This window comes from Tupaia chinensis, unplaced genomic scaffold (genome assembly GCF_000334495.1).
Source record: "Tupaia chinensis unplaced genomic scaffold, TupChi_1.0 Scaffold000147_1, whole genome shotgun sequence".
NCBI classification, from domain to species: Eukaryota; Metazoa; Chordata; class Mammalia; order Scandentia; family Tupaiidae; genus Tupaia; species Tupaia belangeri.
Window position 1 is genome coordinate 8,825,730 of NW_006159617.1, and position 23,532 is coordinate 8,849,261.

Here is a 23,532-nt window from a genome sequence, read left to right on the forward strand (position 1 = left end):
GGCATGCACGCACACGCACCCAGTGTGAGTTTAAGCCACTAGGTCCAGGACTCGAATGGCAGTCAACTACATGGGAGTCCAGTGACATAGCCATTATGCCATCTGCTGGTCCCAAGCCCTATCATTTATAATATTGTCTCTGTGGAAAATGAATTTGGAGCACTGACCAATAGTTAGAGGGAAAAAAACCTTTATTACCCAATTGTCTCTTAGACTGGGGGCTGCTTATGGTGGCACAAATTCAAAATCACTTAATTCTTCCTTAGTTCTAGGTTCATACAGGGTTCTCTACATGTTCTGGAACACAGTTGTAGTATTCCAACCTCCTTTCCTCATCCTACATTTCTGTAAAATATAGCTTAGGTGTCTTACTCCAAGTTTTAAAATGAGAGAGAGAGAGAGAGAGAGAGAGAGAGAGAGAGAGAGAGAGATCACCGCCCTGGAGGGATAGCCACACCACAATTCTCTCTCCTTCATTCTCCTCTCAGGACTTTGGGCACACACGCACACGTGCCCAGCGTGTTTCAAGCTTCTGGGTCCAGAACTTGAACTGCAGTAGGGGGAGTCCGGCAACATAACCATTACCCCATCTGCTGGTCCCCCCTCCCCCCCCACCTTTTTTTTTTTTTAAAGATGCGTGGTTTTACTTATATGGATATGGAAATAGACAACTGAGCTCAGAGAGGTAGAGTAGAATGGTGGTTACCAGAGGATTGGGATAGGAGAATGGGGAGATGCTGGCCAAAGGATACCAACTTCAATTACACAGGAGGAACAGGTTTGTTTTTTCTTATAACACAACATGTCCAATGTAGCCAAAGATAGTGTATTGTATTTTTAGAATTGCTAATAAATTTCAGATGTTTCTTACCACAAAAAAATAAGTACCTGAGGTGATGAACATGTTAATTAGCTTGATTTAACCACTCCACATTATACACATATCTCATAACATCATTTTGTACCCCCCAAATATATACAATTATAATTTGTGAATAAATAGTAAAATAAAAGTAAATTTGGGGTCAGAAAAAACTAAAAGAGGGAGGAAAGGCAGTTACAAGGTTAGGTCACAAAATTTGTATGTTAAGTTTGGCTATATTTTATTTTTTTTTCTTAATTTGCCTGAGTGTACATGCACTTGCTAAAGAGAGACAGAGAGAGAAGAAAAGTGAGAAGGCATCCCGATGGGGGATGGTCAAACTGCAATCCCTTTGCTTCCATTTCTCCCTCATTTTGATATTTTGGGCATGGACGTGTATATGCCCAGTGTGTTTTCCAAGCTGCTGGGTCTGAAACTTGAACTGTGCTATTGACCATGTGGAATCCAGCTGCCTTAACTACCATACGACCAGCTTGCCTGGTTGGTTACTTTTTTTTTTTTTAGAGATTTTTTGCTGTAGGGCATGTGTACTTGCCAGAGAGACAGAGAAAGACAGAAAGACAGAAAGTGAGAAATCACCTCCTCCCCCCAGGGAAAATGGCCATGCCACAATCTTTTCTCCTCCATTCTCCTCTTGGGATTTTGGATATGCACACACACGTACCTGGCATGAATTTTGAGCCACTGGATTCAGGACTCAAACCAGTGTCTACTACGTGTGAGTCCAGCAATGTAATCATTATGCCATCTGCTGGTCCCAGTCGGTTACATTTTTTAGAATACCAGCAGCAGTATGGCTGAGGCTCAAATCCTGGATAATCCCCAAAGTCACTACTTGTCAGTGTTGGGTGACAAATCAGTGATTCCAATGACATTATTACAAAACCTTCACAGTTATGCTACTTAGAGTCATCTGAAAAAGGCAGTTTGTTAATTTTCAGAATGCTCCTGTTATGTTCAACACCCTACATCTATCATTGCCTCTGGATCTGCAGGACCCCTGGGATGCCTAAATGACAAGCATTTGGGCATTTCCTTGAAATTCAGAACAGCTCACCATCTGCTTTCCCTCAACCTGACCCATGGGATGAATTGAACAAATGCAGAGTAGCTCCTGGTGTTTATCTAGGGGCATGATTTCACATGGGCAGAGGCAGCTTGGGAGAGTTACACACTTTTAGTTACTTAGCCTGCTTTTTATTCCAAACGGTCTTAGGAGGAAGATCAATAAAAAGTTAAATGTGTGAAGGCAAGCAATGAGCTAATTACGGCCATAGCAGTTGCACACAAAGGTGCGTATTAGGCTTCAGTATGCTATAGGCCCTCCCCCATCCCATTTCCAGTACTTGAATATGTTCTTTTTTTTTTTTTTTCTCCTTTATGAGAGAGAAAGAGGAAGAAGGAGAAAGAGGGAGAGAGGAAAAAGGGAGAGAAACAGAGAGGTATTTTTTGATATCCCATCTTCCCAACTGGCTAGGATTACAGATATAGACAACTGCACCTAGAATGTTCAGGTTGGCCAGTAAACAAACCCTTGTCCTCCATGTGGCTTCTAACCTCGTAAGACATGTACCACCATAGTTGAACTATTTTCTTTTTAACATCCTAAAGTTATTGAGCAATCAAAAATGAATGAAATACAGGGAGTAGATAGTTGCGCAGCTGTAAACCATGGTGCTCTGACAGGGTGATCTACATGGAAAGGTTCCAGACTTGTGTCCAGGACCCTCCCTGACTATATTGGGTTCATAATGGCCACGGGGCTTGTGAAACTGAGAGTGGATTGTGTCATTAAGACCCTGTATAGAGAGAGATAGAAAGTGAGAAATCACCCCCGACAGGGGATGGCCACGCCGCAATCCCTTCTATTCCATTCTCCTCTCGGGATCTTGGGCACGCACGCACATGCACCTGGCATGAGTTTAAGCCACTGGGTCCAGGACTTAAACTGCGGTCGACTGCATGGGAGTTCAGCGACATAGCCATTATATTAACTGCTGGTCCCCTGTCTCTCTGTCTCTCTCCGTCTTCCTGGCGAGCGCACATGCCCTATAGCAAAAACCTCTAAAAAAAAAATCACTGGGAAAGGGACTAGCAGATGGCATAATGGTTACATTGCTGGATTCCCACCTAGTCAACTGTGGTTTGAATCCTGGACCTGGTGGCTTAAAACTCATGTCAGGTGCATGTGTGTGCATGCCCAAAATCCCAACAGGAGAATGGAGAAGGAGAAGGGATTGCAGTGTGGCCATCCTCCCTAGGCAGGGAGGGGAGGTGATTTCTCACTTTCTGTCTCTCTGTCTCTCCGGTGAGCACATGTGCCCTATAGCAAAAAAATCTCTCTCTCTTTTTTTTAAAAAAGACAAAGAATCTCTGGGACAGACAACAAAGTATCTGGAAAATAGGACTGGAAGTTGAGAGGATTTGAAGCTAATGTCTTAGGGAGTTGTTGAAGTAATGAAAATAAATAGATTTTCCTAGACAGATATAAAAAGTAGAGTAGGCAAGTGGAATTGGTGACTAACAGAGGGTGCTGATGCTGGAGAGGACTGAGTCTGAGGCTGGGGAAAGAGAGGAGCCTCTATGGGTAGCAAGAAGGCAGAAAGGGGCAAAGCAGGAAGGAAAATGTTTTTAGTTTTCTATTCACACATGCAGAACAATGGGTACATTCTCACCTTTGCATTTTTCACAAGTTGGATGGCATCGCTCACAGGTCTGCTTGCTCTGATCTGCATAGTAGTGTTCTGGACAGGTGCGATAGCACTCTCCCTTAGGGCGGAGGAGAAAGAAAAACGTATCGCAGGACAGGCAGTCCGTGGGCAGGGGGCCTCGGCATGCCTTGCAGCTCTGGTGGCATCTTTCACACTGGCTGGTAGAGTTTTCTGCATAATATCTAAAACCAACAGGAGAAGCAAAGACAGAATACTAAATTTGCTCCAAAATTGAGTGTGATGGGGAAAACATGGTTAGTCAGTTAGGGTTCATTTACAAACTGGGTGATGTTAGCTTCTTGACTTTTCTCATTAGATTAATTTCTAATGATTCCAATGAATCCAATGACAAAGATGTCTAATCTGTAAAATGGGTATTATAATCTCTTCCCTGCTATTTTTGAGGATTCAATCGAATAACAACTATGAAAAGACCTAGCACTTATCAAATGTAAAAGCACCTTTATGATTGCTAGCTATTACAGCCTTTCCACCATATGCTTCTCCATATTCAAGCTTTAGTGATGTTGAATGAGATCAGGAAAAGATTTTAACTTTTTTTGATTGCCAGAGGGTATGTGCACTCACCAGAGAGAGACAGAGACACACACAGAGAAGAAGAAAGCACCTTCCAATGGAGCCCAACCACACTGCACTCTTCTCTTCCATTTCTCTACCCTGTTGGGATATGCAGTACACACGCACATGTACCTGGTGTGTTTTTCAAGCCATGAGAGCTGAGATTCAAACCACAGTCGGCTATGTGGGATTCAGCTCCCTTAACCATGAAGCGATGGGGTCAGCTCCAAAACTGTTTTAAAATACTGAGTGGTTTTTCTAATTTCTCAATAAAAAAAAAAAAAACAAACCTCAAAATAAGAGTTGACATGAGTGATGTCAAAATAGATTTTTTGGGGGACCAGCAGTTAGCATAATGGCTATGTTACTGGACTCCCAAGTAGTCAACCGCAGTTCGTGTCCTGGACCTGGTGGCTTAAACTCATGCTGGGCACGTGTGCGTGCGTGCCCGAGATCCCAAGAAGAGAATGGAGGAGAAGGGATTGTGGCATGGCCATCCCCCCGAGGAGTGATTTCTTGCTTTCTGTCTCTCTGTCTCTCTCTGTCTTTCTGGCGAGCGCAGGTGCCCTATAGCAAAAATCTCTCAAAAATAAAAGATATTATCTCCTTTGAAAGATTTTTGAAAATTACATGCAATAATAATAATGACGATTCATTAAGTTTCTATCACGTCTGCTAGTTCACTAAAAATTTCATAAACACTATTTCACTTAATTGAACGTGAGGATGAGATTCTAGAGCATAGTTGTAAGGAGCTTGCCCTTTGGAACAAAACTGTATTGTTTTGAATCCCAGCCATATCACTTATGAGCAGTGTGACGTTAGGCCGGTCACTCAACATCTTTGTGCCTCAAGGTTTTCAGCTGTAATAAGATGCTAAAACAAGTGCCTAACATGAAACATGTGATTACTGAGAAAGTGATGAGAAGAGTTCTTGCCACAATATAAGTAATTAATGTATTGTAGGGATAATTATAAATTGTATGATTAATCTTCATAGCAAAACTTATGAGTTAGATATTATGGTCCCTATTGTACAGATGCAAAACTGAGGCTCAGACAATTTAGACAACTTATCTAAGATCGGTTAGTGCCGTGGGACAATACGATTTTAACTTATCTGTCAGATACCACTAAAACAAAACAGTGCATTATTTGAAACTAAATCAAGATCTCACAAGTAAGATAAAAGAGGATGGTATGGCCTGAATGTGGTCTGTTCCTACCACAATACATGCTGGAATTTAATGGCCAATTTTGTGAGGTGGGTGTTTAGGAGGTGATAAGGTCCTCAAGATGGTTGACTGTCTTTCTCTGCAGAGGAGGTTAGTTCTCATAAGACCAGATCGGTTCTCATGAGAATGAAATAGTTCTCACGACAGTGGGTTGTTAGAAAGTAAGTTCAGCTTCCTTGCTTTTTTTCTCTTCCTCTCACCAGATGATCCCTCTCATTTTTCCACTATGTCATGAAGCAGCACAAGGGCCTCACAAGCTGTGGCAGCCCAATCTTGGATTTTCCAGCCTCCAGAACCGTGAACTAACAACACATCTCTATTCCTTATAGACTATTCAGACTCAAGTATTCTGTTATAGCAACAACAATTAGATAGAGTCAAGAAATTCTTGCTGATATAAGATCTGATTGCATCAAAGTGGAGAGTTCTATCACACAGCAGAGTAACAATAGTTGGTGAGAATTCAGAGTATTTGCTTACTTAATGACCTGCCTGTTAATGACCGCTTGGATGTACAGCCCGGTTTCCAGAGCCCAGAATCTCCTTTCTCAGGCTGTGTCTTGTTCAGGTAGTAGTCACCACATGAAGCATTTACAATCACGCAAGACTATATATTTTGTTTCTAAATTTATACTTTTTTGTGCACCCATAATAGTGTTCAGAATAAATAGAAACATTATTCCAAATTTATATTGTTGTGTTGTGGTGTGTCTTGTTGCTTTTTTGGTACTTATATAACATAGTTTTTGTATGGATAAAATTACATTATTCTAGTGTGATGTTGCGTGATATTTACTGAAAAATATGGGACCAGCAGATGATGTAATGGTTATCTTGCTGGACTCTCACGTAGGCAAGCTCAGTTCGAGTCCCAGACCCAGCAGCTTTAGCACTCATGCTGGGTGTGTGTGTATGAATGCCCCAAATCCTGAGAGGTGAATGGGGAGAAGAGATTTCAGTGTGGCCATCACCCCTACCCCCCGAGGGTGATTTCTCACTTTCTGCCTCTCTGGCTCCCTTTGTCTCTCTGGGAAGCACACACACCCTATAGCAAAAACATCTCTCTAAAAAAAGAAAAGAAAAGTACATACCCTATGGCACCACAGCACACCACAAGACGTCAGTCTTTAAGCTTCTTGCTTGTTGACCAGTAGTTTCCCAGATTTAGCCATAGGAATGGAACTTGGCCGTTAATGAGGAGTGCTTGTACTTCAGATAGAAGAGTGATTTGAATGTGTACAATACAATGTACTAATAAATGCTTAAGATGCTGAGTATGTTTATGGTCCTCATTTGATTAATACACAGTGGATACAGGTTTTGAAAATCCACACTCTACCTCATAAATTATATACAAATATTATATATAAATTAGACGTGATAACAATAAAATTTTTTTTATACAAGGAAATTCTTGGGTTGACCCTGTAGTGCAGTGGTTAAGTGCTGTGTACTGGGAACTAGATCCCACAGTCAATCATGGTTCAAATCCCAGTTCTAGTAGCTTGAAAAAAGCATGCCAAGTGCACATGTGTATGTGCCTCAATCCTCATGGGATGGAAAAATGGGGGACGAGGGGGTGCTTTCACTCTCTCTCTAGTGAGCATACCTACCCTCTGGCAATTAAAACCATTAATGAATATATAAAGGAAAATCTAGCTACAAAATTAAAAAAAAAAGATTTTTTTAAAAAAAGGAAATTCTTGCTGAAGATGACCTTCTAGAAGTCATGTGACTCATTTCTGCCTCTCTGGACATAATAAGCACCTTGAAGCTGTTCTAGAAACTTGAAGCTTCAGCCTTGGTTTCTCTGGTGCAAAACTATGGGCCTCAACAGACTTTTTCTTGTAGTCTAATTCAGCTGCATGAATTTCCTGAGAATGAGCCGTGCTTTGGCAATGCCGAGCGAGACTTCCTCTGTTTTGCCACTTGTCACGATCTGAGTGAGTACACTCGTACCTCTCTGGCCCAGCCTGAGGCAAATTAAGTCCTTCTTTACTTTCGGCAGTTACGTGAAGAACAATTGCTAAGAGCCAATCGGTAAAACTCTGAGGTATTTCAGAGGCAAGGCGATGTAAGAGAACAAAAGCATCTAAAGGTTCTGCCTGTCCCATGGTGGCTACAGTGGAGAAGGGTCTGTAGAGTGACCATGCCCCATGAGTGAGTATTTTCTCACTTTCTCTCTCTCTCTATGCTGAGTGTACTCACTGGAAAAGTAAAAACAAAACAACAGAGAGCATTGATCACAAATCGAATAATTGGTAAAAACTACATAACTTACTTTTTAGAATTATTTTATTTAACTTTATTTATTTATTTATTTTAATTTGACCGGAGAGGGAAAGTAAGAAAGCAAGCCACCAGGTATGAGATTTGAACCATGGTCGGCCATGTGGGAGTCCAATGCCCTTAACCACCATACCACCTGCTGGCCCCAAGACCACATAAGGTTTTAAAAAAAGGAGAATAGGGAAAAGTATAAGTCTATACAGAGCAAAGGGAACACACAGGATTGGAGGCAGAAGATCAGGTTTTTAAGTCCTGGCTCTACCGGTAGCTATGTGACTTTGGGCTAGTTACTTAACTCCTCTGAGCCTTAGTTTCCTCATTTGTAAAATGGAGAGTCTAATATCAAGAACTGTTGTAGAATCAAATTATAATGTAAGGATACATTGTGAGTGTAAATACTTTGTAAACTCTAAAGCAGCATATGTGTTTTCTATTAATGTGGTTACTACAGATTATTAAAAAACAAAAAAAACATCATTAGGAACTATGGAAAAGAAAACATACCAATTTCAAGTACATTTTTTAAATTATCAAAGACTGGGACCAGCAGATGGCATAATGGTTACATCCAACATGGCTGACCACTGTTCGAGTCCTGGACTCAAAACTCATGCTCGGCACTTGTGCATGTGTGCCCCAAATCCCTAGAGGTGGGACCAGCAGATGGCGTAATGGCTATGTTGCTGGACTCCCATGTAGTCGACTGTGGTTCTAGTCTAGGACCCAGTGACTTAAACTCACGCCAGGTGCATGTGCGTGTGTGCCCAAGATTCTGAGAGGAGAATGGAAGAGAAGGGATTGTGGTGTGGCCATACCCCCTGGGGGGTGATTTCTCACTTTCTATCTCTCTGTCTTTCTTTTTCTGGAAAGTGCACCTGCCCTATAGTAAAATCCCTCTCAAAAAAAAAAAAAAAAAAAAAAAAAAAAAAAAAAAAGAAAATCCCAAAAGGAGAATGGAGGAGAAGGGATTGTGGTGTGGCCATTCCCCTAATGGATGAAATCTCAGTTTTTGTCTCTCTTTCTCTCTGATGAGCACATGCACTCTACAGCAAAAGTCTCCATAAAAAAATAAAATGATCAAAGACTAATGAATGCACAAAGACAACGAAGAGCTTACTGGATCAGATTGCAAGAAGAGAAGAGAACGAGACCACCGTTTACTTCGATGACTCATTTGTGTGAGGTGTCTATGAAATCCCTTGAGCCTCACAGCCTTGCATAAACACAAACACTAACTTGGACTTTAAAGAATCTTTTTGAAGTGAAACACGAAAATAAGTATGCATGTTGTAACAGGATATAGAAAATTACACACCTGCCTTCCCATGGCAAACAGATTTAACATATGAGGTGTAGGCAATCCATAAACACATTTTTTTTTCAAGTTTATCTATTTTTGTTAGAGTGATGTGAAAGAGAGAGAGAGAGAGAGAGAGAGAGAGACAAAGGCACCTCTACCAGGGTCTTCATGCCATGATTCATAACCAGTCTCGGACAACCCAGGTCTTGGGCACACATGGGCATGCCCAGTTGCACAAAGAGGCACTGACTGGGACACAAACCTGGGGCCTTCTCATGTGGGTGCCGCATTGCTAAGCACTGCGTTACCACTGTGTATGTCACCAGCTGGCCTGGAACATTGATTTTATGAAAAAATAATTCTCCACTTATACCTCATTAGTATTCCATTTCTTTCCTATTAGAGAGCTCTGTGGCAACCTGTACCCTCTCCCTGCCATGCCTGGGTAACTTCACACAGTGGAATAATTAATCCTGTGGTCTTCATTCTATTTTGATCACAAGAGTATACAATTTTTGTATTTGAGCATATGAGGGGACTTCGAAAGGCTCGTTAAAATATGAAATTAAAGTATGAATTTATTGGGGTCAGTAGGTGGTGTGGTGGTTAAGGGTGTTGGACTCCCACATAGTCAGCTGCAGTTTGAGTCCCGGACCTGGTGGCTTACTTTCTCACTTCCTCTCTCTCTCTCTCTTACTCTGTCTCTTTCTGGTCAAATTAAAATAGATAAAGTTAAACAGAATAATTCTTTTAAAAAGTATGAATTTATATTAGTGTAAAAAAAATCCAAAATCCATATTTTTTTCATAATATGCATTTTCCGTGAACTTTTTGAAGCCCTCTCATATTTAGTGACTTGATTTGAAGCAGAGGGGAATTCTTTCATGGGATCCAGATCTTCTCAGACACTCAGCTGGGTGAAGTAGAAGGGCCAAGCCAAATAGTCCTATGCTCATTCTGGTCTGGCTGCAGGACCCTCTTCATTGATCCTCATGGCTGGTGTTACTCAAGAACAACTTATGCCTGTGGCTCTGTGCTGGGTGTTGTAGTAGCATGTGTGAGAAAGAAGAGGTGTAGGGGCTGCCAAGTGGCATGGTAGATAAAGGTGCTGAATTACCACATGGCTGACTGCGGTTCAAGTCCTGGACCTGGTGGCCTGCTTTCTCTTTCTCTCTGTCTCTCTCTGGTCAAATTAAAAAATAATAATAACAAATGAAATAAAATAAATAATTATTTAAAAAAAAGGAGAGGTGTTTTTCTCTCTGTAGCTTAAAATTTTCTTGGGAAGAGACATATTAGAAAATAGGAACAGGTTTTGGAAGGTCAAAGCCTTTGTCATATTCATCTTACTCATGTATACATACATGGTGTTTTTCATTAAATATAGTGAAACAAAGAGTGAATGAATGAAAAAGGCAAATAAAAAGGCATGGTCCTACCTAGCACTACAATGAATGAAACAAGCAGTAATTGCCCCAGGATGGGAAACAAAAAAGATGAGTCAATCCAGGAAAAGCATTTGGCAAGGGTACATGGTTCAAGCCCTTCTACTGGAGTCTGGGAACTGTCAGAGCCTTAGATTAGAGTAGGAAGGAACAGTCAGCCATAGGTCCATGGGTCTCTAATCAATCTTTCTCTTTCCCGGAGATACCTGGGGGCGGGAGGGGGATTATTCCATCATATCCTCTTTCTAATTTTTTTTTTTTTTTGAGAGGTTTTTGCTACAGGGCACATGCGCTCACCAGAAAGACAGAGAGAAACAGAGACAGAAAGTGAGAAATCACCCCTCGGGTGGATGGCCACCAATCCCTTCTCCATTCTCCTCTCGGGATCTTGGGCATGCACTCACACATGCCCGGCGTGAGTTTAAGCCACAGGGTCCAGGACTCGAACCGCAGTTGACTACATGGGTGTCTAGCGACATAGCCATTGGGCCAACTGCTGGTCCCCATATCCTCTTTCTAATATGCTGGTAACAAGACCTTCTGCTGAACACACCAACCACTTTTCATAGCAGGCAAATAATAGAGTCCTTATCTGTGCAAAAGCCTTTCATCAGATGATTCATCAAATGTGTCTCAGTTGTCTGATAAATAAAGCTGTAATTTGTGGATTTATGGGGGCATGTCAGGCTGGAGAATTAATGGGGTATAAGTGGAGATGGTAACTGAAATTGTTCCCTTTGTAAAATCAATGTTCCGCATGCCCTGCTTAGATTTTGCTTATTAAATCTGAATCAGAACACATCCTGATGCCGGGGGGTGGGGGTGGGTACAAATCTCCATTCATGGTCTTGGGCCTCTCTGGGAAAGAAGGCTTTGATTGCTAATATCTTTTGGATTATTCATGAGATCAGACACTGGGTGAGATTAGTCATTACTGAGTCTGATTTGCCGATCTGAGCCTCTGTGTTAGCCCACCAAACGATTTGGTTTCTCTTCCATTATTGTGATTGGCTCCTCTTCGCTCCTCTCTCTTTGCTCCTTACTAGCCCTGAGACTTCAATCTGGCTGTGTAAGTTTTCCAAGTCTTAGTTTCCTCATCTGCAAAATGGGTCGCTATCAGGAGAGGCAGTGGAGTCAGATGGGGCGGGGACTGCCGAGCACCTTACCCTTCCCTGCACTGCAGCAGGCACTCCTTCCCCAGCTGGAGCCAGCCAGGCCTGCAGGAGCGGCACTGCCTGCTGTGTCTCCCTTCACATGTCCTGCAAGAGCTGTGGCAGGGGGCACAGCGGTGGCTGTCCTCGTCAGCGTAGTGGTCTTCTGGGCAGTCCTTCACACAGGTCGTATCTGTCAAGGGAGAAAAGGAGTCTGTCTTCACACCCAGCACGACACAGGTGCCCCACGCCTCCTCTGTTCCCTCCATGCTGCGGAACACAGCAGAAAGAAGCGAGTACAGTAGCAATGAGACAGTGTCCCCGTGTGTGCCGAGGGACATGCTTGGGAGCTCAGATGAATGTACAAGAAATGGAGTCTCCCCAAAGGCCACGAGGAGTTTAGAGCAAACAGAGGCCAGGCTGGACTAGTCAAGGTGAGTAGGGAAGAAGCCACGTTCTGGTAACTGTGGGTACCGGTAATTGCTCATTGTCTAGCTGATGTTTCTGGTTAGAGGGAAGCCCATAGCTAAAGAAGAAACACCTCTTCATTAGGTTCCTATTGCTACTGTAACAAATTGCCACCAAACATGGTGACTTGCAACAATACAAATGTATTGTCTTACTGTTATGGAGGTCAGAAGTCTGAAACGGGTCTGTAAAGCTACCTTCCTTTTGGAGGCTCTAGGAAGAATCTGTTTCCTTACCTTTTGTAGAAGTCTCTAGAAGGACCAGTTGCATTTCTTGGCTCTTGGCCCCTTCCTCTATTTTCAAAGACAGGACTATAGCATCTTCTCTCACTGTCTCTCTCCCTCTGTCATCACATCAGCTTCTACTAGGAACTCTGATTCCTTTGTCTCTCTTACGGACCCTTGGATCTGCCTGGATAACCAGGATCCTCTCCTCATATCAAGATCCTTAATTAAACGACAGCTACAAGCTGCTTTTTACCATGTAAGATAATCTATTTACAGAATCTGGGAAAGAGGGTGTGATATCTTCAAAGGGACCATTACTTTAATTGAACACACCCACAGGGGGTTATCTACTTTATAAAGTAACCTGACCCCAGTGGTGTGGTGATGTGGGCCAGGGCAGGAAGAATGTGAGACCAGGCTCGGGCAAATTCTGTACACAGGTCGATGTTCTACACCAGTGCTGAAGTTCAGTGCTGAGTTTGCCTCCCCAGCTTTAAGGGAAGACCACTCTGTAATGACCAGCTGTCTTCCTCTCCAGATGAAGGCATTTGAGGTGACCTCTCATGGCACCTCGGATTGGAGAAAATTAGAAAAGAAGGTCCTAGGGGTGGAATGATGGGAGATCTTGTTGGAGGGAAAGTTTTTGATAAAGTAGCAACTGCTGGGAAGGATGGTCTCTGAGGATCATGGAACTGGAGCAAATTGGTGGCTAGAGAAGAACCGCAAGTTCAGGATTTCCTACTGTGAGGTGGTCAGGAACCGTATGTGGAAGGATCCCTGTGTTTCGGGGGAAGAAGGGGCCTTGCTTTCTCAACAGGAAGAGGAAAAACCTTGCCTCATATTTTCACTATGAGTGTCTCAATTCCCAGGTCAACTCTGTTGGGAAGACAAGTCTAACCTCTGGTGGTCACCATGTCTCTTCCATGACCTATGGTTTCTTCTTGCAGTTGAGTTGAGTGGAGTTTTGTTTTGGTTTCTTTCTTCCATGCTTATTTTAAGCCTAATGCTTATATCTCTGAGGATGTTGTGTCACATTAGCAATGACCTTCATAAAGATCTCAAGGTGGCCCATCTCAAACTGTGCCAAGAAGATGTATTAATCAGCAGAGGCTAACTTAAGGGGACATTCTGATGAAGAGCTGAGTGTCTGCATATTCTTCAAGTGTCTCTCCATAGATTGCTTACTTATTACAAGGAGAAAATGATGGGGTGTAGAAACTGAACATCTTGATCAGATGATCAACACTAATATCATCAATGAAAGGCAGGTAGGTATCATATGCCTCCAGATACGATTCTCAGAGGGCACACCATCACATCTGGAGTATTCTGTCTGAGAACAAATGCATGCTCTCCATCAAGTCGGGGAGAAATTTCACACCAATCACAAAGGAGGAATGGGAGCTAACTTCTTCTAAGACACCAATATTATAAAAGACAGCAAAAGTCTGTGGAAACATTCCAGATTAAAGGAGGTGAAAGAGACACAGGTGCTAAATGCAATTCCTGACTCTAAACTGAACACTGTTCTAAAGAGGAATTGACAATATTTTCATAAGAATACTATGTTGAAATATTGTATCAGTGCAAAATTTATGAGAGTTGATAACTGTCCTATGTTTATGTAAGGAAGTATTGCTACTTAGGAAATATGTATTCAAATATTTGTAGGAAAGGAACTAGGTAATTTACTCTCAAAGGGTTCAGAAAAAATATACTGTGGACTATGGAACCAAACACACTGAGAGAGAAGGAGAGAGCTAGCAAACAAATGATAAAGCAAATGCAGTGAAAGCTTAGCAATGGGTGACCTGGGTAAAGGGCACACTCGTGATGTTCTTTATACTCACTCTTGCATCTTTACATAGGTTTGGAAATTTTGCAAACACAAAGCAAAAATATAAAAAGAAAGAAGCCAGCAGGTGGCATGGTGGTTAAGGCACTGGACTGTCATATGGCCAATCACAGTTCAGCTTTCAGAACCATAGTTCGAGTCATGGACCCAGCGACTTGAAACTCACACCAGGTATGTGTGCCCAAAAATCCAGAGAAGAGAATCTAGGAGAAGGGATTGCAGCATGACCGTTCCCCCTGGGGCGGGGGGTGGGGTGGGGTGGGGTGATTTCACACTCTGTGTCCCGTGTCTCTCTGGTAAGCGCACACACTCTATCACAAAAATCCTAGAAAGAAAGAAGCCCCTACCTATTGGGTACCAGGCATTGTGAAAGATGAAAACCCAAGCCCTTCCTGGGGGAAAGAAAGTAACTCACTGAGAAGAAGGCTGTTCCTGGGGCAGGTCTGACACTGGTCCTCAGCAGGTCCCATGCAGTGGAAGCACTTGGTGTGACAGGGCTTGCACCTGTGAGCCTCCTCATCCCAGTACTCGGACGGGGCGCACTCCTTGTTGGCCACGCAGCTCCCATGGGTGCTCATCTTCAGGCCTTTCTGACAAGTTGTGCAGGTCCCAGAGGATGAGCAGGTGTGGCAGGACTTGGGGCAATCTACAGGGACGGTAGAGAGGGCAGAGACTGAAAAGGGGGCAGGGCATCACCCAAGGGAATGGGTTCCCCTAGACAGAAAGGGTGACCACACTTCTTTGATGTTTCTTCTGGAGATTTCTGGGGCCCTAGGTCAAGGATGTGAGGTCAGGAGTTGGGCACAGCCTTTGTGCCAGGAAAGAAAAAGGCCTGCCATTGAACCTCAGCTCCCGACCAGACATAGGCAAGATGGCGCTGAACCCCATTTGATGAAACGCTAAACTTCTCGAGGAAACCGTTCCCAGCTCCACCACCTGCCTCCTTTGCTAACTCCCATCCCAGTGCAGCCAGACACAGTTGCCCACCTTGAAGTGCATGCTCTTTCACAGACGGGGGGAAAGCATCCCTAAACAGTGCTTTACAGCAAACACACTAAAAGGCATCTCCAGATCACAAGGCCAGAGCAGAAAGCCTTCAGGAGCAAGACACATCTTCATGTCCTACTGAACACTTTCCTGTGTTCTAGGACTGGTAGCCAAGGTGGCCCCTGCCAAAGGCAGTCACCCTTACGCCCACGCCACTGAGAGATGAGGGCTGCCTCTGATGGCTATGTCATGTTTCCTCAGAGCAACATGGGGCTGAATCACTGACTAATTGGAGTGAGTCTTGGGCTTTGAAAAAAGGATTTCCCAGAGTACTTCCCTTGCTTGCTTGACAATTCCCGTAGTAATGGGCAATTCATTCCATTATTCTATTCTGCAGTAACTAACAAGAGGCAAATAATTCATGCTCAGTTGAGACATAAGGAGGTATACTAATAGCAGGTCCCTTCTTGAACGTGTAGAGATGAGTGCTGAGCAGGGGATGGGAGAGGGGACTGGGAGCAGGAGAGCTGATGGTGATGGGGATGAAGGGGAGTTGTTTAGGGAGGCAAACGGTGAAGAAAAACAAGAGGGATCAAGAGGGTCAGTGTGGTGGCATGGTGATTGAGGCAGCTGGACCCCACATGGCTGACTGCATAGTTCAAGTCCCAGAACCAGCAGCTTGAAAAACACACCAGGTGCATTTGTGTGCATGCCCCAAATCCCAGGAGAATGAAGAAGAGATTGTGGTTTGATCATCCTCCAAAAGAGGTGTTTCCTCACTTTCCCCCTCTCTCTCTGTCTCCAGTGTTTGCATGTGCCTTATAGCAAAATTGAAAAATAAATAAATAAATAAAATAAAAAAATAAAAGACCCAAGAAGTTCTCTGTGGCACAGCTTTGCTCATGCAATGAACTTATATTGGCTTACAAGTTTGGGTGACTTTTGAAGGCTCATCAGCTGCATTGTAAACTTTCACATCTTTTTTTTTTTCATTTATTTTTTTCTATAAGTAAGAAAAACAGAGAGAGAGAGAGAGAGAGAAGAGGAGAGGAGAGGGAGAGAGAGATAACACCCCCAACAAAGTCTTGATACCACAACCCACTGCCTGTCCACATCATGGATACACATGTGCCTGGCTATCAGGAAGGTCTCTGGATTGAATTTGGAACCTTCCCCCATCCGTCAACCTCAGTGTTTCCCTGCGAGGCCACCGTCCGGCCCCACAGGGGGATCCTTTTTGATCAATAGCTCATGGTCGCTGTTGTGTGGAGGCTTCATAATTGAGGCTTATGAGTGAATGATTCATAGTCAAATGAATTAGAAAAGATTTAAAATATGCTTCCTCTTTTTAATCTTTTTTTTTGACAGGCTTTTTATTTTTTTGCTTTAGGGCGCATGTGCTTACCAGAAAGACACAGAGAGAGAGAGAGAGAGAAAGAGAGAGAGAGAGAGAGAGACAGACAGACAGACAGACAGAAAGCAAGAAATCACCCTCCAGGGTGGATGGCCACGCCGCAATCCCTTCTCTTCCATTCTCCTCTTGGGATCTTGGGCATACACGCACACGTGCCCAGTGTGAGTTTAAGCCACTGGGTCCAGGACTCAAATCGTGGTCATCTACATGGGAGTCCAGCGACATAGCCATTACGCTAACTGCTGGTCCCAAATATGCTTCCTTGACAGGGAGAATAAAGGGTGTGCTGACAGCTCTGGGGCTGAACTAGCCCACTCCAAAGCTTATTTTGTCTCTGCAAAACTCCTTCTTACTAGGCCCCTGGGATGCCAGGCTGGGCAATGCATCCCAGTGGTCTGTTCCTTTTTTTTCTCCTAAAGTTTATTTATTTCTTCTTTCTATTAGTCAGAGAGACAAAGAGACAGAGACAGAGAAACTCAGAGAGATAGCATCCCAAATAGGATCCCAGAACTGTGATGGTATTCTAGCATCAGCCAGCTCTGGATCATGGGCCTACGCATGCCTGGTGTACTTTGGGAGGTCCCCAGCTGTAAATCTGGAACCTTCCCTTGTGGGTCAGCTTCAGGGACCATCGTGTTTTCCCACCATGCCATCGTCTGGCCCCCCAGAAGTAGTTACCTTTGCACATTTTAGTCTCTTTTTCTTGGTAAGTTCCTGCTGGACACTCATCCATACACAGCCCATTATAGAGAGACAAGGAATCACCATCACATTGCTCACAGTCATCATTTTTGGGGCCACTGCAATCCAGGCAGTCTTCATGGCAGGGGACACATTGGCGTGAGTCTTCGTAGAAGCCTTGAGGACAGGACTCATAGCACGTGTCATCATGCAGAAAGAACTCAGGCATGCATTCTGGGGGAAGAGAGAAACAGCAAGTTATGCCCAGGGCAGTAGGAGAAAAGAATTCATTTCTTTTGCAGTGGGTTGGTATGTCCCTTGCCGCTTGGTTCATCTGACCCGATGTGTACATTTGCCCCACCTTGCTCCGGCATATCTTGCAGGCCTAACAATTCCAGCCTTGGGAGGTGGGAGCCACACATGGTGGCCCAATTAGTGGTCCTGAAATGATGTGCCGGAATGACCTTCTTCTTGGAGGTGCAAAAAATTTGCAGAGCTCCAGCAGACAGTGCTGGCTGGGAGGCTGGAGATACTGTTTGGAAAATCCAGCAAGTGGTAACAGATATTTAAGATTATATTGAGCACCTCATGCTCTAGACAATCCAAAAACAGCTTAGGGATTATTGGATGAGTTAATTTTTCATCCATTGATAAGGTAGACAAATGAACAGAGGGTTAATCCGTATGAAAAATGCATTGTTTATTTGTGGCCATTTCCTTATTTTAGGGGAAATCCCAGAAAACACTTTGGGTCACACCAATGAGTGTGCAGCTACCTCTGTGACTTCCTACTTTATAGCAGTCTTCTCTTGCAAGATTTCGTACTCAAACAGGTGAGAACTTTGGTTTTTATTTGTACCTCTAGCACCTAGGACAGTGCTTGGTACACTCCGTGTGTGTGTGTGTGTGTGTGTGTGTGTGTGTGTGTGCATGTCTGCGTGAAGGAATCCATGCAAAAGGGAGCTCTTGTTTGTCTTAACTCAGTGAATCCTTGTGAAAAGTCTGTGTCTCGCCCCTGCTTTCCTCTTTGATGAGGATAGGGATAGACGCATGGCGGTAAAGGTAGGAAGACAGGCTCCCACAGTTCTCTTTGGGCACCCTCTTCAGAAATCAGAGCCACACACGCCCTGGGGACACCGCTCAGTACCTTTGCATGTTTTCTCGTGGATGCAGTCCTGACATCTCTCTGGGCAGTGCTTGCACACCCCCTCCACAGCCACGTGCCTCTGGGGGCAGGTTTCAAGGCAGACCCCGTGGTTCAGGACAAAGCTTCCTTTGCAAGAATGGCAGTGGGTGGCATTTCCTCCACACGTTCTGCAAGAAGAGCTGCAGCGTTCACATACACCGTCTTCTGCATAAAAGCCCCTGTGGAGGGAAGAGAGGATGCAACTGGGGAAGCGGACCAGTTTGGGGGAATGATTTTCCCCAGGTGGCAAAGGAATTAGCGCTCACCCAAGAGGTGCTGCTCTCATCAGCTGAGATGAATACATGTGATCTATTGAAACAGCGTGGTATAGAAGAACATTCAAGAAAAGAAAATGAAAGGATAGGTATTATCCTTGCTGACTAGGTTTGTTTGAAAATGACCATTGTTAATTTTGCATAGTTTATTCATTTTCCCCTTTTTCCTATTATAGTCACTTCGTTTTTATTAGTTTTTCTTTGACTTTTTAAAGTTTTAATTTACTTTTAAAGTTTATTTATTTCATGAGATAGATTGAGAGAGAAAGAGACTGAGAGGCATCCCCACTTAGTCTTGGCACTGAGATCCACCCCCAGCCTCAGCCAGCCCTGGGTCATGGGCACAGTGTGCCTGGTGTGCTCAGGGACGTCTCTGAACACAAACCTGGAACTTTCTCACATATGTCAGCCTTATAGAGCATTGCTTCGCCCATGTCCAGCCCTCTATTTTTCTTTCTTTTTGCTAGAGCCTTACTTTAAAACAGAAAATACTTCTAGTTCAATTTTAAAACGTTTTTAAAAATTAAATTTTTAAAATATTTTTTAAAGTTAAAAAATATTTTTCAAAAGCTGTAAAGGTCTAATGTGCTATATAATTGGGATCACTTTTTTGGTAAATGTTTTCAACCTCTGATGACTTCTTTTGTTATTATTATCTTATTGTTTTTTTTTTTTTTAGAGAGAGATTCTTTTTCCTTCCTTTCTTTCTCTTTCTTTTTTTTTTTTTACTTTTCTTTCCTTTCTTTCTATTTTATTTATTTATTTATTTATTTATTTATTTATTTATTTATTTATTTATGATACAGAGAACGCACGCACAAGTAAGCGCCTGGCATGTTTTTCAAGCCACTGGGTCCAGGAGTCAATCTGTGCTGTTCGCAATGTAGGAGCCAACTGCCTTAACCAACGCACCACTGACACCCCTGTTAGTTACCTTTAGCAATTTTTTTTTTACCGTAATGGAGAATACTCAAAGAACAAAGATGCAGTTACTTTGTCTAACCAAATCTAAGAAGAATTTGGCAAGACAGTGGATAGAACAGTGAATACTGAATACTTCTGATACCTGGATGCTGTTCCATTGGGGGTTATGTTCCTGCTATAAATCTCATTGCTGTCTAGGATGGGCTCACCCTAAAGGAGGATGTCTCAGAAATAGCAACAGAGCTTCCCAAGACAAACAGAAGATCATAGCTCCCTCTGATTCCATCTCCTCTGTTTCTTTGAAAACTCAGACAGGAGAGATCCTGCAGTGATCAGATCACACTACTCATAATAAGAGGGCACATCCTTGTATCTCACTATCTTCAGGATTCCCAAACCATTCTAGTAGCTTCCCTATGCTCAAAATATGCAAGATGTCTTGACTGCTTCACATAGCAAAATATCCCATCACTCTATATGCATGGTTCGACCCAGACCTGGAGGAAAGAAACATTGACTGGTCAACTCACTAGGAGGAAAGCAAACTTAAACTCACACCGGGCCCGTATGCGTGTGTGCCCAAGATGCCCAGAGGAGAATGAAGGAGAAGGGATTGCAGCATGGCCATCTTCCTGGGGGGTGATTTCTCGCTTTCTGTCTCTCTGTCTCTCTCTGTCTTTCTGGTGATACCCTATAGCAAAAACTTCTCAAAAAAAAAAAAGAAATAAATAAAGGTTACAGGATTTCTTTTGGAGGTGATGAAAAATCTGTTAAGATGGATTCTGGTAATGATTGCATAACTTTGTGAACGTTAAAAAACATTAAATTGTACATTTAATTTTTAATTTTTAAATGTGTTATTATGATTATTATTATTGTATATATTCAATCACTATCCTTGTAAAGAGAATTTATTCAATACAGACCAGTCCAGTTGAGAATACTACACATGCTTTTTTTTCCTGAAACATTTTTTAAAATTAATTAATTAATTTACATTCATTCTCTGAGCATCATCACAGCATAGAAAATGTGATTTCCCATCCAGAATACACTGCATAGTGGCTTAATCATAAATGTTATCATTGATAATTTTCCATTTCTAGTTTCATATATATAATATATATATATATATATATATATTTCCCCCTATTTATCACCATCTGCCATTTCCCACCCTCCTCTCACACTATCTCAGATGTCTACAGTTGTATTCCGTTCCCTTTTCCCCCACATTTTAATTGATTCACAAAATTTTTTAAATAATCTAACTACTTTCAATAGCAAGTTCTGCTGGTATATACATATCTGTGAATACATGTCTAACTTTATGCATGAAACTCTGAGTAGAATGAGTATCCTATAAGGCAGCACCAAACTGATACTATATAGCTTACTACAATCATTAAATACATATTTTTAAATATTTTTTCAATTTCAAGAAAAGCAGTTTTAGCTTTATTAAATCAAAGTAATGTTAAGGAACTTTGATTAAAACGTAAAGCCAGGTAACAGGTTAGGATTCTGTTCAAATAGTAGGTACATGAACCTATCGGCAGCTTAAGAAAGGACACAAATCCTTTAAACTGGAAAACAAAGCCTAGAAGAAAATCTGGAATGTTTTAGTCAAAAGTCATAAAATTCATTTCACCAGTTCAGTCTCATGGACTTACTCTTATTTCTGTGTGTCTGTATTTAATTTTCCTCCTATAGCACTCCATTGAGAACTTAGCTATAGAGCCCCAACTAGGTATACTTTATAGTATGTTCATTCTACTCACTGAGGTCTATGCCTAAAGTCAGACTGTGTTCATGGATATGTATATATCAGCTGCACTTGCTGTTGAATGTATTTAGATGGATTAAGATCTGTAGTGAATCAATAAAATGTGGGAAAAAGGGGGAGGCATGGAAAGCAAGTGCAGATACTAGAGACAGTGTATCTAAGGGTGGAAAATGGCAGAGTTGAGAGATAGGGAATCAAGAGGGGGGAGAAACAAAATGTGTAAGAAACAAGAAATGGAAAATTGTCTGTTGGCAATAACATGTATGGTAATATTCTTGATTGAACCGATACACAATGTATTCTGGATGGAAAAATCTCATTTTGTATACTATAATGATGTACGGTGAATGGATGCAAATAAATACATTTAAAATAAAGTTATATAAAAAAGAGAATACTACACATGCTATCATCAACTGGTAACAAACCATTTCTGCGTCCCTCAAACATCTTACCTCAATTGTACATTTTATTTGGGTGAATCGTGTGGTATGTAATGACATCTTAGTAAAGGTGGTATAAAAATAGTTACGCAGTTGGATGAGAGAGTGGCGTGAGCACTGGTTAGTGTGCAGGCTTTGGTGTCAGAGAGGCTGGGGCTCCAATGCTGGCCATACTATGCACCAGCTGTAATGTGGACCATGCGATCCTTTTCCTCATCTGTACAGAGGGAGAACACAGTAATATCTGGAGAAGAAGATCCTGTGAGGATTTATGGGATTGTACATTTGAAGCTCTTAGTACAGGATCTAGATGTTGCAAGTATTCAATAAATAGCTATTTATAAATGGTTTCTTTTCTTTGGGATTCTCTTAGCTTTTTTTTTTTTTTTTTTTTTTTAATTAAGACCCTGAGAAGTATGACACTGATGCAAACCTTCCCTACCAGATTGTGAAGCTTTTGCAGTTGTTTTAACTTAGTTTCTCATATTTATATCAACAACAATTCAAAACAAAGTAGACTCTATCAAGCTATGTATGTACTCACCAGAGAATGAGAAAGAGAAAGAGAGAGGAGAGAGAGAGAGAAAGAGAGAGAGAGCAAGCAGCCCCCAATGGGATGTGATCACACCATAATCCCTTCTCTGTTTTGTCTGGATTTTGAGCACATATGTACATGTGCCAGTGTGTTTTTCAAGCTGCCAGGCCTGGGATTTGAAGAGTGGTCAGCCATGCAGAATCCTACTCCCTTAACCACTAAGTTATGGGCCAGCCCCTGAAGTACTTTTCCATTTGCCATTCCCACTTCTCTTTTAGATCTATCCTGTAGATGTGACTTTTTTTTTTTTTTAAAGAGATTTTTGCTATAGGGTGTGTGTGCTCACTAGAGACAGAGAGACAGAAAGCAAGAAATCACCCCTGACAGGGGGATGAGCATGTCACAATCCCTTCTCCTCTATTTTCCTCTTGGGATTTTGGGCACACATGCACACATGCCCAGCATGAGTTTCAAGCCACTGGGTCTGGAATTCAAATGGTGGTTGACTACGTGGGAGCTCAGCACCTTAACCGCTACACCACCCGCTGGTACTCGTATGGCTCTATACGATGAGAGAAAAGCAGTCCAGAGCAGTCTGTGGAATACGAGGTCTATTTATTTTCCAAAGGCCTCAGTAAAGAAAAAGCCTGAAGGAGTCCCTATGGAAGCACAGGCCTGTAACCCCAGCTAACTGGGAGGACCGCAGGGCGAGACCTTGTCAGAAGTCTCTCTCTCCCTGTCCATTTTTCTCTCACTAAATAAACAAGCAAACAAGAGTAGGGGAATCATAAACTTGGGGAGGAAACCATTAGGATAAGGAATCAATAATCAGAGATTATGATTTATTATTTATAATTCATAGCTCACCTGTTCTAAACTTTTAAAAGAAGGCCCTCGCGATGGAGAAAAAAGCTGACAACACTGATTATTAATACAAGGTGGGAAAGGAACATATTTCCATGAAAATAAAACTACATACATAGAAAAGTCATGTATGGGGAAAAGTGGCCTGGTCTATGGAAGTTTCGACTGCTGTGCTGACAACGATGCTAGTCCCCAAAAGGCATTTCTGTGGGTGCTCTAAATATGGAAGCAGAAGGGTTTTAGGTGAATATGAAGGAACTGCCCCCGAGATAGTGGAGGAGAAGGAACAGAAGC

At 42.4% G+C, this 23,532-nt stretch overlaps 1 protein-coding gene across 1 annotated transcript in view; it reads right to left on the reverse strand.

Annotated features, from left to right (window-relative positions):
• The window catches only part of PCSK5 (proprotein convertase subtilisin/kexin type 5), a 537,419-nt gene that overhangs the window by 9,485 nt on the left and 504,402 nt on the right, over positions 1-23,532 (reverse strand). Inside the window, exons 31-35 of the mRNA XM_014586632.2 lie at positions 18,373-18,590; positions 17,223-17,459; positions 14,559-14,789; positions 11,609-11,786; positions 3,559-3,776 (exon numbers count right to left, since the gene is read on the reverse strand). Of these exons, the coding sequence (XP_014442118.1) occupies positions 3,559-3,776; positions 11,609-11,786; positions 14,559-14,789; positions 17,223-17,459; positions 18,373-18,590 (1,082 nt within the window). The remainder of the gene's footprint in view (positions 1-3,558; positions 3,777-11,608; positions 11,787-14,558; positions 14,790-17,222; positions 17,460-18,372; positions 18,591-23,532) is intronic.